The sequence below is a fragment of the Kogia breviceps genome, chromosome 1 (assembly GCF_026419965.1).
Source record: "Kogia breviceps isolate mKogBre1 chromosome 1, mKogBre1 haplotype 1, whole genome shotgun sequence".
Classification (NCBI taxonomy): domain Eukaryota; kingdom Metazoa; phylum Chordata; class Mammalia; order Artiodactyla; family Physeteridae; genus Kogia; species Kogia breviceps.
The window spans coordinates 122,167,901-122,182,963 of record NC_081310.1 but is presented as its reverse complement, the minus strand read 5'-3'; the positions used below and the strand labels follow the sequence as shown (position 1 = coordinate 122,182,963).

Genomic DNA, 15,063 nt, shown 5'->3' with positions numbered 1-15,063 from the left:
AATTTTTTTAAAGAGTAATATCAGAATTTTTAATAAATTGACCACCTTAAAACAGATTAACTCTGAAATATGAAATTATGTGATTCTAATAAAGGCCAAATTTGAGCAAAACCTTCAAATCCTTTGAATTCGAATATGGACATATTAGCCCAAATTATCTGCATGAAAACTTACCTTTTCTAACTCGCTTAACAGGTGTTCCTGTGCCAGTTCTTTTGAAATGTTGCATTTTGTCACTTGTGGCTATTTGTTCTGGTGATACAACATGACGGGCTTCATAGCTTAATCCTGCTCTGTGAAGATGTCCCCGGACATGATTTGACAACCCAACGCCTGTTTCAAATGTTGCTGGGCAGTAAGGACACGATTTCTTCTCAAGAGACAAATCAGTCCAGTGAAAAACAGAACTATGCTTTGACAATGAAGTTTCTGCATTTTCTAAATGCTGAGGATCATGTATCTCATGCAAAAAGTTATTAGTTCCAGCATCTTCATAATATTCAAAATAAAAGCCATCGTTTTGATCATAACTAAGTGTAGCATTTTCTCCAGGCTCTTGATCTTCCACCTTGCTTTTAAATAGAGGGAATAGGTTTACATGTTCTTGATTAATATCATTATAGGTTTCATCTTCTATAGTCTGTGTAGTGTAGTCACCTAGCTCAACATTGTCCCAGGAACTTTCATCTTCTGTTTCATAGCTATCTTTCTTTTCAGCAGAATTAAGTTTTTGCAGAACAACAACGGTCATTTTATGCAAGAAATCTGGATAGCTATCCAAGTCTTCTCCTCCAACAGAACTTTGCTTCTTAGATTCCTTAACTACTCTCTTTACAGCTACACGCCTGTGGTCTCTGAAGCTTTCTGGCCTTTTGGTATCAGAATTATGAGGGTCTGAAATAAAACTGTTGTTGTGAGAATTACTTGATGATGAAAACAGATGTAAAGAATTTAATGAACTAGCTTCCTCTTTTTTGAAATGCAGAGGATATGATTCACCTGATTTTTTGATCATCCTGTAGTTTTCATATTTATGTCTATATAAATAGTTGCTATTTGCCTTGGCATTAGATTTTTCTTTTGCTGCCTGGTGGAAATACTTAGGTTTTTGGTCAATGCTGCTTTTAATCATAACAGTCTTGTGAGGAGAATTGTTTTGATTGCACACATTTACACCTGACTGGGCAATGCTTTTCCGAGCTTTTTGTATTCTGTGTGGCCGCTTATGGAATTTTGAAAAATTACTTGATTGTGAGGATGATCCAAATGTTCGCTTTACATCTTGTTTTAAAGCAGAGCTCTTTGGAAATGTTGACTGTTGTTTAGTTAATGGTTTAGGACTATCAGTATCTATAGGTTCTTCGATTATGTCGCTTTTTCTTTTATCAAGTCCAAGAGGACTGCCAAATGAATCAATGCATGATGATGAATGCAAGTACTCCATGTGTTTTTTTAAAATACTCCTGGCTGAAGTAGTAAAAGGACACATCTTACATATGTAGGTAGCTGATTTTTTGGATGATCCTATAACGGGGTCCTTCATGAAAGTCTTTTTTTGCGTTTTTCTCTGGGCTACATCAGAACTGACAATAGGGCATTTTACCACTGCTCCATGGGCAATCCCTCGATGGCATTCCAATTCATTTTCTGTCACTGCCATGAAGTTACACTCTTCACAGCAGTAGTACCTTTTATCTTTTTCATGGGTTTTAGCATGTTGCACAAATGTTTTAGGGCAATTAGTACCAAAAACACACTGAGGGCATTGTAATCGTGCACTTCTTCCTTCATCCTGAAGTTCTTTCAATTCACGAATTTCCTCCATCAATTTCTGTCTTCTTTCTTGGTGAATAATCATATGCTTTAGTAGCGAGTTCCGATCTCGAAATGTCCGTCCACATTCTCTACAAGCATATGGCCTTGGGACGTTAAGATGTCGAAAGTGACTATTCCCATCTAAATGATACATCATATGCCTGTGGAGATGCTTTTTCTCCCGAAAATTCACATTGCACTTTGTACAGGGGTAGAATGATGGCTCTTCGGTGCTGAAAGTGGCAGGTGACTCGGAATCACTTTCTTCACATTTCTTTTTTAAGGTATTTGAAAGAAAAGTGCCAGTATGAACAGGTGAACTGTCTTCTCTGCACTTATCTGGGTTATAAATTAGATGTTGAAAAGTATCCACAGATTCCAAGTCTTCATCGGTTGATTCAGGTTTCACTTTTGATAATGCATATTTCTGTGAGTCTATTGCTTGCAGTTCTTCATTCTGTTCCATAAAGTCTACTTCTAGCATTTTTGATTTATTGGGTACACAGTTAGAATCATTAAAGCAATCCTCAGTATAACGAGTTATCTTGCTTACATCCATTTTTCGCTTTCTCTTTTTTTCTAGACCTACTTTAGAGTGAACTGGAGCTTTATCCACTGTGTCTTCATTCGTCATAAGAAACTGAATGAACTCTTTTTGGGGATCCCAGTTTGTATCATTTTCTGACCTAAATTCACCTGTACCTGAGGAAATTCCTGTTAATGTACTGACGCAATCATCTTTTACCAATAAATCTTCACTATCCTCACCCACCTCTACTTGATTTATTAAAGTGCTATCTGACTTTATACTACTCCCTACTGAATTCTGAATGTCACAACCAATTGAAGCAGAGGTAGGTAGTTTTTTAATGGAATGGGTTGGATTCTTAGCATGTGCTACATCTGATAACAAAAATAAAACTTGGTGTTGACTTGCTTTCTGTGGTGTAGAGAGCTGAAGATCAGCTGCCACCTTCAAAGTTGAACAAGATTCTGTCGTTGGCTGATCCACAGGCTGTCCAGTGGTTAATGAAACACTGCCTTTATTCATATTGGAAGTCTTAGTTAAGGAGGAGTGTGAAACTGGTCCATTAACAGCAGCTCCTTTAGGCAAGATAAAGTTTTCACTAGAAACAGTAGGAGCACCAGCATGTATAAATAGAGTAGACTGGCCTCCACTTAAGGCTTTTTCAGATTTGTCCTTTGACAGTTCTTCAGGCAGAGTGAATGTATTGTTTTTCTGAAATGATGTTTGACAATCTTTTGGTTTATGAACTCCACTCTCTTTGTCTGAGATAAAACTGTTGTCATCTAGGAGTTCTTCTTTAGCACCAGTAATATCGGTGTTTATCTTCAAGTCATCCATATTGTTGGCAAGTCCATTTAACACATTTAGTCTAGAAAATGGAAAAAAAAATTTAGATTTGCATGAAAGAAAGAATATTATTGGAATGTATGGCGAGTTAAAAGTACACATTTTAGTAGCTTAATTCTACTTTTTATACTAAGATCCCAATAATTTTTCAAGGATGAAGAAACACTTTAAAAAACTGAAAGATTTTTAAAGGGTTGCAGAGGTTAATTTTTCCTTTGTGCTAGGCAACAACCCCAAACTGCATATATACAAAATGTAAGGCAAAGTAATATAAAAAAAAACACACACAGATACACACAATATAAATGAATATGCTACAGACTGAAAAAAAAATCTAAAATCTCATACACAGATTGCTAATAAGAAAATTATCTCACTTAAGTAGATTTATTAACGGACATTCTACACTAGAGAATAATGTAAATTGTTAAATATTGCAGAAAAGTAAAAGTTTTGTCACTTAAAAGTCCATTCCCAGAGGAAGGTAACAAAATTCCAGTCAGTAGAGAAGCTTACTTGAATGTACAATGTGCTATCAACATCAATGGCTAATGTATGAAACAGTATTTTTTATTTAAAATAAGACTGCTTTGCTCTCAATGTTTCACATTCTCCTAAAATTCGACTAATTTAAAAAAATGTTTTATTCACTGGATTTCATTCATTGCTTATATAAAGTATCCTTCATTCTAAATTAGTAAAGTTAAAATTAATGAAGTTCCATGTTTCTTTAAACTTTCATAACCTGGATCCCCAAATTCTAGGCATTCCCTACAGGCAGTTATCCTATTTATTATCTGACAGTCTACTGCAATAACCTAAAAATTTTTACTCTACTCTGAAACATCATAAATATAAGTTAAGTTTTTAGTTTATTTCATATAAAGTATGGACAATATTTTTCTAGGCATTTTTGATAATATATTTAATCGTTATGAGAAGACAGCAGGATATTTTAAAAGTAAAGGAGACTTCTGAAAGTTTGGAAGACATACATACCATGGCTATAATTATTGCCCCTACTATGAAGAGTTTCCTTGTACCCTGTTCTTATTTCACTCTTAGAAATGGCCACATTATACAGGAGTTGTGTATCTTCTTGGAAGAATGTAAGCTCTTTGAGGGAAGGGATAGTGACCTAGTCACCTTCATACCTCTAGAACCTAACAGGATGCTTGGCATAAGTGCTCAGGCAATATTTGTTGAATAAAGGACTAATATGGAGAATGAATAAAAACACAACTGCAAAATCAAAACAAAAGTTCCTAAAGTATAAGAAGAAAAACAATTTTCTTCCTATAAAATTCGGATATCTCATTCAAATAATGCAAATTCCATCATGGTTCTGATTTCTTAACTCAGCAGTTTTAGCAACGCCTTCAAAATATCCAATAATCCTCAACTGTGATTTAAAGAACCCGCTATTTGGCAACCCCATGTATTTAATTATTCGAAGTACTGACATAAAATTCCATATTTCTTTTCCTTTCGTACATAGTATCAAGTACAGTTTATTCATTCTCCAAATGTTTACTGAGCTCTTTCTATGTGCCAGGCACTGCTCTAGTAGCAGGGATTCAGTAGGGAACATGACAGACATAGTTCCTGCTCTCACATAAAGAATAAGGTCTTCCATTTTTCTTTTACAGTATTTTAAATTTGTATAACAAGTAATATCATTTAGAACAGCAGGAATTTACAATTGCTATTTAGAAATTAAAACATTTGCAATAAAGTTCATTATTTCAAATATCTTTTAGGGTACCAAGTACATACTTTGTAAAACATTAAATCCAGTTAAAGAATAAAAGAATTGCTTCTAATTATTTTCTTCTTATTTCACAACTTAGAGCAGCACTTATAAATATGATCTTATTCTTTCCACAAGATATGTTCCTTAATACAACAAATATTACAAGTAAATATTATAAATATCCTTCTTTGGCATTATTATTTATACCAACAATTATTTTTCTGCCCGTCATAGGTCTTAGAATTCTGTTTTGAGATTGGCAAATTTCCACAGAAATAAAAATAGACTTCAAATAACATCATATTCAATGATATCACTCCAAAATGGTGCTAATGCAGCACCCAGCAGGAGTCTCTACATCACATACAGAGAAGTTAAAAATGGGCAGCACATAAACATGTGTTAGGAAGGAGTGTGCAAACGTCAGTGAAAAGAAAAGCAAACCTTGATGTTATACTATTACCAGTTCCTGACATTTCTAATTAAGTTAGGTAGAAAAAGTAAAATGCCCAAATAGGAACAACCTCATAAATCAGAAATGGATGACAGATTTGTTTTAAAAAACTAGCCTGAAAAACATTTACTTTCTTTTCCTACTTATTATATTCATGGAGGTAGACAAATATATGCTCAATCTGAAAGCCTACATTAGCTTTTCTCAACAGGAAGCAACGTTGCTAACGAAGTGGTAAATTCAGTGTTAATGAGTGGCTTCACTGTTACCACCTCAGAGGTAAAACCTTCCATGTTCCATGTTCCACCCATCTGTTCTGGTGTTAGAGGTTCAGAGATGGAACAGACGCTTCCCATTTAAAGCAACTTCATTGGTACCCCCTGAACAGCAGGGTGACAAACTATGAGAATATCATGTCAGCTTGGAGATTGCATCCTCATTACCAGAATGGCTTTATAAGAGCCTTCCATAAGTTCAAAGTTTGAAGATATCAAAGGGTTTTGCTCAAAAACATAGAAAGAATAACAGATTTTTAAATATACAAAGCACATGTAGTAAAAAGAAAAACAGAAGATCAAGTTAAATATTGTGAAAATATAAAATGAGAGCTTTAACAGTCAAAGTTTTCCTTTACATCTACACAGTGAAATACACCTTACTTGCCTCCAAATTGACTATCTCTGCTCAAAAATAGAGGAGTTATTCTTTTTCAGTAAATTTTTTATTAGCACATTAATACTGAAAATATACTGCATTGGTTTAAAAATATGCTACAAGAAATTGAATCAGTAAGCTAGTATTTTAGCAACAATAAAAAATTCTCCTGACTTAATTTTCATAATATATTTCTATGAATGAAAATGTTCAAGATACATTTTTTCTTAACAGTATTCAAGACTCAGAGCTATTGCATTGAGATACAATATAGAACAATGGATCATCAAAATGTGTTGCACTGACCCAGAATTTTGACATCAAAAATTACTTCCCTACATTCAGGATGCTTATGGAGTATCCAGGCGAGAAAGCATTTGACCTATAAGTTAATTTCACACTGTCTCAAATAGTTTTTTCAACCACCTTTATATAGTTAAATATATATAACAGAGTCATAAATACTAGGTTATGTTAATATAACAAAGGAAGGGGCATATTTGAAGGTAGGCATTATTCATTAAGTATAAAAAGCAGAAACTAATGAATTAAAATAAACAAATTAATGTTATATTGTTTGGTCTCTCTAAATTTCAATGAAATTACTGTATCAATTAGGATCTTTTTATTAAATGTTTAGATACTATCACTGTGTCCTCCTCCATGTATTCATATAACCACAATTTTTCTATTAACTGAATTTTAAAATGTTCTTTTAAAAAGTTCACATACTTTATAAAAAGCTGCAAATGGAATTTTAAAACTACATAAAATATATTTCAGGTTCCGGAAAATCATAATGAGTTCTACAGCTATAACTGCCTGTAGTTATATACTGTGAGCATTAAAAAAAAGTACAAAGGTCAGATCTGTCTTCAAGATGACAGATCATCACTTATATGCCTCAAGCTAGACTTATTGTCTCAGAAATCTCAAACATCAGTATTTTTGCAAACTATCAGCACTTGCTATAACACCCTCACCACACTACATCTTGAGGTTACTACAGAAGAAATGAGGTGATAATTGCATATTAACATAATTATTCTGTAATCCCTGTGAGCAAGCTTCCTAGGTCACTCAGTAATTCAGATTAGATACAACCTTCCTGTCATCAAATCTATGCTGTCCACTTCCTGTTCATGAATAATTCTTTTTTGATAGAAAATTAGCTTAATTTCATTCTTTTATGTACATTATTAATTGTATTTATTTCAAGTAGGTTAATATTTTGTGGGTACTTATTACATAGTGCCAACCTCTGTCATGTAGTATAATTTCACAAAAAATATAGTACAAATTGCCCTCACTCTACATTAGTTCATTAATAACTATATTGCATTGCTATAAATAAATTATAATGTTGCCCACTAGCTGAGGTACAGTTAGGATCTGTCAGATTTTCACGAACCCCATGTTCATTTAAATTATCCTTGAAAACACACGACAACTTCAGTTAGTCACATTTTGAGATTGGTTCAAGAAGAGAAAACCATTCACAACTGTCATTCTAATTGCAAAAAAAATCTTAATTAACTGAAATATTACATCTAAAATTACTTCAGTATTTAAGCATATATATGCTATACACAATGTACAAATATATATACCTGTCTTACCTAGCATACAATGCAAGTGAAGATAGAGTATAACATATATAACAATATCATCCAGGTAGTATCCTAAGCTGTATGTCACATTGACAGGAAACTTTAAAAACATACTGAACATTCGTAAGGGTACACGGCATATAACATGAAGAATGAAGAGAAAACCTGGCAAGTTTAATCCAACAATTAGCCAATGCAATTAGCAATCTTCAAATGTTTGAAGGTTTGGCATACAGAAGAAAAAACATATAATCAATATGTTTGAATCATAAAGATGTGGATTTTATCTCAAGATTAAGAAAAACTAGAAACAGGAACCATTCAGCATTTCAATGGGTTGCCTTACACAAGAGTGAACTGAATGGCTCAGCAGGTTGGACTATTTGTCAGAACACCGTAGAAGAAAATACGGCACTGGAGATTGGATAAGAGGATTTCTAAGGTTCTTTCTCATATGTACTATGTATGTTTAATGTTCGGTTATTACACTATTAACATTATTTGGAATAATGATCTAAAAACAGAAGTTAAATTTATACTATTGAACTTTACAAATATTTTCTAAATTCAAAATTACCTGAAATAATCCTTTAGTTGTAATATTTGATAAGCTGATTCTTGAACAATGAAATGGCACTAAATGACTAACACACTGAGGTCACAGAGCTATACGCATCCCGAAAACTCAAGGTACAGAGGTTTTTTTCTATTGGCAACACCAAAACTAAAAAATATCGGGAACATAATGCTTTCTTGACAGCAGCATGTGGCACTGCCATGACAAACTAATGACCTAATTGTACCACCTACCACCAAATTACATTGAACTTGTTGAATAGTTTTGTTCCTGATGCCATGTATTATCCTCATTATTTAATAGAAAGATGTTACAAACAGTGAGGTACTAGCTCATAAATAACGTAATAACACAAAGCGATTCTTGTTGAAAAATACACTAAATACTACACATAGTTTGACACATCTCAAGAAGCTGCTATACGGCAAACTGAAGGAGGTAATGCAAGGAGGATAATAGAAGGGGGCCCACAAAGGCATAACTTTAACAACCTGGCAAAATCATGTAATAATGAGAAGCAACAGTAGTAGAAAAACAAATGGACATTTATTAATAAAAGATTAATTTCCTAATGAAGAACTTTGCAATTGGAAGAGGCAAGGTAATAAACTGCAGCTGCAACCAAAGGAGAGGGCTAAGTCATATTCAGCATGGAATGACTGACTGTTTTGCTGTTTATGCTTTCATATAGTCAGAACAAGGTAAGTAACCATCTCAGTTTTGATAGGGTAAATGACACACATATGCACATAGCTCCAACAAGAACAATTCATGTCTTTAAAAATTAAAATGAGTGATAACTTCCTTCATTTGACTTTCAAACCAATCAAACTTTTGACCACAATTTTATAATTAACATGAGTCAAAAATGTGTCAATTCCACACTACAGAGGTACTGTGTCAACTCTGCCCTCCACCAAGAGTATTAAACTGCCATAAATTATTATTTTACTTTGGGTCTTTGTGTTCTTCAGTTTATGATGAGTTTGCTGTTTCTGCTTAATTTTGAGATATTTATTAACCCACCATGTCCAACAAGTGCAAAAGAAGTACAAGTGTTAGAAGTCCTAGGAAGACAAAACATATAATTATATTAGAAGTGAAAATAGAGATAATAATACCCAAAGTGGTAAGATAAATATTATATATGCATATGGAATGAACTGCTTCAGAGAATAAATAATTCTTACGGGCAAAGAGAAATTCACCATTAAAACATTACTGTGCCTATGCACTTGACAATAATCAGCAAGAAACAAGGAATACGAGAAAGGAAATTTTTGAGTACAGAATCAGTATCAATGTCAGATGTCTTTTTGCCTAGTGGTTATTCAGGGAAGGCTAGGAATTTGTTCAAGAACTCAAAAATTTACAATGTTCTAAGTGCTGCTAATGTAACTTCTGCCCCAGACATATGCGATTCCATAGGATCAAGGTCCATTAAAATAAGCACATCAAAGTTAGTGAAATGACTGCAAATGCAAACAATTGTGGCTTTGAAAGAATTCCTTACAACAGCTTAAGAGATAATTTGTGCCTTAATATATAGCCTGGAACATAAGAAATGTTATGCTGGTTTCTTTCTACACTCAAACCACTTTGATAACTCTTTCAAATTCAGAGCTTCACATATTCAACTGTATGTATTAAAAAATAAAACTTTTGTAGATCTCAATGGTTATGGTAAAATTCTCATTATAAAAGTTCCATTAATTCATTTGCCAATCATATATTAATTAATCATATTTAGGAAACACAAAATTGTTTATGGTCTAATGGGAAGTAAACAAGAACATTCTCACACCTGGAGAATAAATTATTTCCCTAAATTACAATTTCATTTTATTGAAAGGGGGGTTCAGATCACATACAAAAAATTCTGTAATTCTGTAATTAACCTTTCACCTATATTATACATTTAAACTCTATTAAGTAAATTCAAATTTATATATATTTAGATGGGAAAGTGGGGCACTTTCATTGAGAACTAGAAAAACAACAAAAAAAGAAGTTTTATTTTCTATAAAATATTTATTAAACATGAATTCTCTTACTGATATTACCATTTACTCAACTTTTCTTCTTTCCTTTCTCTAAAATCAGCCTATAAAATTCCAATTATCATCTGAGAAAAATATTCCAAGGTAATCACTACTCTATATCTTCATTTAGGATGGTAAAAAATTCAAATATGAGAAATTTGCTTTCCTTGAAACAAAGTATGCACCTCTCTCACATCACTGTCCTTGAAAAAAAGGCAAATCACAAACCAGCCACTGCTTTTTTTCTGATTTTACATTTGACCTAACAAGTTTTTACTTACTGCATGTTTAATTCTGGAGTTTTAATTATAAAACCAGAAGCATTTATTTATTGTGAATTTAAGTAATTACAAAATTTCACCAAAATGTTACAGGAAACACTACATTATATTTAGAAAATGCAAGTACTTATTGATAATCAAATGTAGAGTTCCCTGGTGGTTTAGTGGTTTGGATTCTGTGCTCTCACTACCATGGCATGGGTTCAATCCCTGGTGGGGGAACTGAGATCCTGCAAGCCGCAGAATTTCCTTCAGGTTTACTCATATGGAGAGAGACTGAGGTCATGGTCAAGAGTAGCAATTTTGAACCATGAGAGACAGAATGTATGGTTTCCATATTACCAAATCCGTAAAACCAAAATGTTATCAATAGCACATTACCGTTTTATAAAAGGAGACTGAAGCATATTTAAAATTGAGATACTTCATGGAAAATTTTAATTATTCATAATGCTAACTATCCAAATGGTATTGTTGGTAGTTTTTTTTTTTTAGCTGTACTGCTATCTGAGGAAGACTATACATAAGTATACTTTTATACATAAGTATAAAAAACTGCTATCAATAAAAAGCAATACATTATTTCCCCAGTGAGTAATATGAATTATACAGCCTACAGTTCAGAGGAAGTAGAAGGTCCTATAAAATACCATGGCTAAGAAAAGCCTCACAGAAAAGAGAGGGTTTTAGATAAATTTTATAGTGCAGTGTCAAGACAATCACTCTTTGGAGGCAGACCTCCCTGGGTTTGAGAAATAGCTCTACAACATCTAGCTTATTAGGACAAAGTTACTCCACTTTCCTTCAACTTCAAGTTTCTTCAACAATAAAGTAAGAGTGGAACCTTCTTATAGGATTGTAAGGATTAAATAAGACAATGTACATAAAACATGTAGCAAAGGGCCTGTTATTTAGTAATTACTCATTTAGTGTTCATTTCCCATGACCCTTACCATTATCTGGCTTCATGTACAGAATGATGACACTGAATTTGTGCACTGCTCCTTATGATAATGGAGATCCTCACTTACAAGCAGAAATGTATTCTGGAAGGAGATACCTGAGAACTTACACTACTCCCAGGGTATAATAAACAGGAGAAATGAGCAGAAGCTAAAGAGCCATAGGAAGAAGCATATCTTAAGAGTTGCTGGTGCTAGAATACCACTCCTGTGGGGATAAGGCAGGGCTTTACTATTCAATAAGCAATAAAGAGGGGAATTACAGTGCATGACCCAGTGCTCTAAGGAAAAATGACGTGAAGTGGCCACTCAGGATTCAAGAGTTTCTAAGAGTTCCTTATCCCCTTCAGAATATCAAGGACATGAATTTATCTTTCTCTCTTGTAAAATGCCAATGAAATGAAAGTAGAAGGACTAGAAGAGAGAGACATATGTAGACAAATAAAACCATAAACTTGAACAGTTATAGACAAGGGCTTTGGAAAGAAAGGAGACCACAATCTCAAATAAAACAAACAAATAAACAAAATAACTAAAAACAGGTTTTATACAAAAGAATAGGAATCAGAACAGCATCAGACTTTTCACCATCAAGACTAAGTATTACATCAATGGAGCACTAATTTCAAAGTTTGGAGTTAAAATTACTTTGACTATATTGATACAATCCTATTCAAAGACAAAGGACACAACATTCAGGTTGAGGGCACACAGTGTGTAAGTTTACCACTTACCTATCACTTCAGAAAAGTTTTCCCAGAAGGTTGTGTGTGTGAAGGGATCTGAAATTCGCGTGCTAAGTGTATTTTACAACAACAAAGTTATGAATACTTATTAATAGTGATTGAAATATAAATTTAAATGTCTGTTAAAATTAGAAGGTTAACCACTAGAAGAATAAAAAGAGAAAGTAAATATACTTAATATCCTCAGATGCTATAAACGATTGTATTTAAATAAAGAAGTACAGTAGCAGTAGGCTGACAACTTTGAAATAAAAATCTACTAAAAAAAAAAAAAAATCCAAAAAACAAAAACAACTCTCAACAGTTGAGGTGAAGAACAGAGTGAATAAAGCTGATGAAATGAGGTATTCTTCTAACAAAGACTTTTTTTACAAGGGAGTAGGAAGAGCATTAAAAAAAATAACAGAAAAGAGAAACAAAGTCTAGACCCACAAATTATAATGAGTAGAAATTATAGAAGAAACCAGGGGAACAGGGAAGAGGACACAATAGAAAAAAATTTCAGAACTCAAGAAGCATAGAAATCTTTAGAATAATAGCATTCAATGAGTGCTCAGCAGGATGAAGAAAAAGACATGTCACTTGAGAAGTCCCGGGGGAGATTTCAGAACTCTAAGAATAAAAGGAAGAATTCTACACATTTCCAGAAAAAAACAAAAACAAAACCAAGACTATCTACAAAGGAACAAGGATACACAATTCATCACCAGTAGTGTCTTGGAAAAAATTACATAAGTAGAACATTTGTTGCAATCTCCTCTACCTTTCCCACTCTATCCCACTTCAATTACCAATGTAATAGTCTGGTGTATCCTACTACTCCTTTTTCTTATTCATACAAACATATATACATATGTATTTGTTTTGTGCTTACCTTCACAGAAATGGTATTATATTATACACATGCTACAATAAATATCCTTGTATAGACAGCCCTATAGTCATGTTTTTATTTTGATAATGTAGATCCTTTAAAATTGCATGTGAATTTTTTTAGTTTAATATACATTTTCAAATCATTTCCTCAAATCTCTATTAATATGCATGTCTATCTCCAATGTATAAGAATGTCTGTTTCCCCATATTCTTACAATTTTTGCCAGTATCATGGTGAAAGACGTGAAAATACTTTTTAACCCAGAATTCTATAACTAGCTAAACTAGCATTCAAGTATAACAACAAAATATAGACAACATTGGACAAACAAGGATTCCAAATGTTTATTACCTACAGATGAGAGAATTACTCAAGGAGATATTCAGGCATAGATAGAAAAGAATACGTGAAGAAGAATCAATAAACATTAGTGACCAATTAAACTAGTAAAACATGCACCTAAATCTAATAACTGTTGACAGTTGCTCAAAAAGAATTCCTATGAAATGAGAAGCATGAATTCTTTTTTGTTCAGGATAATCATGCTGGATCAGAGTGACTTGTCAGACTGACCGGAAGTGGACCATAGATGGACTCCTGGCCTGCACTTGAGTGCCCTGCTATTTAACAATATGGGAAATAAGATCCCCAAAAGATTTCAACATGGGAGTTTTGACTACTGAAAATGATCAAAAGAAAATCTTTTAAAAATGTGTTAAAAGGTTAAGGATAACCAACTAAAATAGTGAAATAAGATATATAATTTCAAATCTATAGAATTGAAAAATGGAAAAAAATTGATCCAATACAAAAAGTAACAACAATGGAACAAAGCAAAGAGAAAATAAAAATAAGAAAGCAGAAAAAAGTCCAAACATATCAGTATTCAGAATAAATTTATTCAGAATAAATGTGAAAAGTTCATATATTAAGAAAAAGGCATTCATATTTTTTGTTTTGTTTTTAAGTATAGAATTAACATATAGAAACAACGTAAGTATTCTATATGTTGTTTATAAAAAGAAAGATAAGGTGATGAAAAGATAAACTAGGCAAATGTTAATGAAAAGAAAATAGATGTCTCTACTACCAGGAAAATCAAATGGAATTTAAGGCAAAACCACTAGACCTGCTAGAAATGAATATTATATATTAATAAAGTACATGGTCCACCAAGAAGATACATTATTCACGAACCCCTATGCGCACAACAAAATGCCTACAAAATATATAAATTATAAGCTTACAAGTATTAGGAGGAACTGACAAATAGCCAGTCACAAAGGGAAGCTTTAAACACTTCTCCCCAAAAGTCAAAAGATAAAGGAGAATATTCTAGTTTTCCTCTTCCAAGATCACCTATCTCTCACTTTATGAAAGAAAGATTCCCAAACACAAATCTGCAACTTTCTCCATCTCCATCAGTTGTTCAGGCCAATAACCTTGGAGTAATCTTCCTTATTCTCTTTAATTCACACTTCATATCCAAACCATCAGGAAATCCTATTGCCGTCATCTTCAAATTACATCCAGAATTCAATTGCCCCTCACTACTGCTACACCCAGGTCCACTATTATCTCTCCCCTGTATTATTTCAAGGGCTTCCTAATCTGGTCTTAGTGCATCTACTCTTGCCCACCCACCATCTATTCTCAACCAGAGAACTGCAACCAGAGGTATCATTTTAAAACCTAAGACAGATCAAGTTCCTCAAAACCCTTCAATAGCTCCCTGTTTTTCCCTCAAAGGAAAAAACCCAACATCCTTATAATACCCTGTAAAAGGTGCTATGAAGATCCTTCCCAGTAACTCTTTTTTTCCCCCAGTAACTCTACAGTGCAAAGATTTTGAAGAAATTAGATTTAAAGCATGTATACAATATATAAGCATTGATAAATACTTTCACTTTGTGACAA

The 15,063-nt window shown here is 33.1% G+C and overlaps 1 protein-coding gene across 19 annotated transcripts in view; it reads right to left on the bottom strand.

Annotated features, from left to right (window-relative positions):
* Window positions 1–15,063, bottom strand: part of ZNF644 (zinc finger protein 644) — a 119,451-nt gene that overhangs the window by 19,539 nt on the left and 84,849 nt on the right. For all 19 annotated transcript variants that reach the window (XM_059057068.2, XM_067043028.1, XM_067042990.1 and 16 more), the window contains one exon: window positions 175–3,212. In XM_059057068.2, the coding sequence (XP_058913051.1) occupies window positions 175–3,212 (3,038 nt within the window). The remainder of the gene's footprint in view (window positions 1–174; window positions 3,213–15,063) is intronic.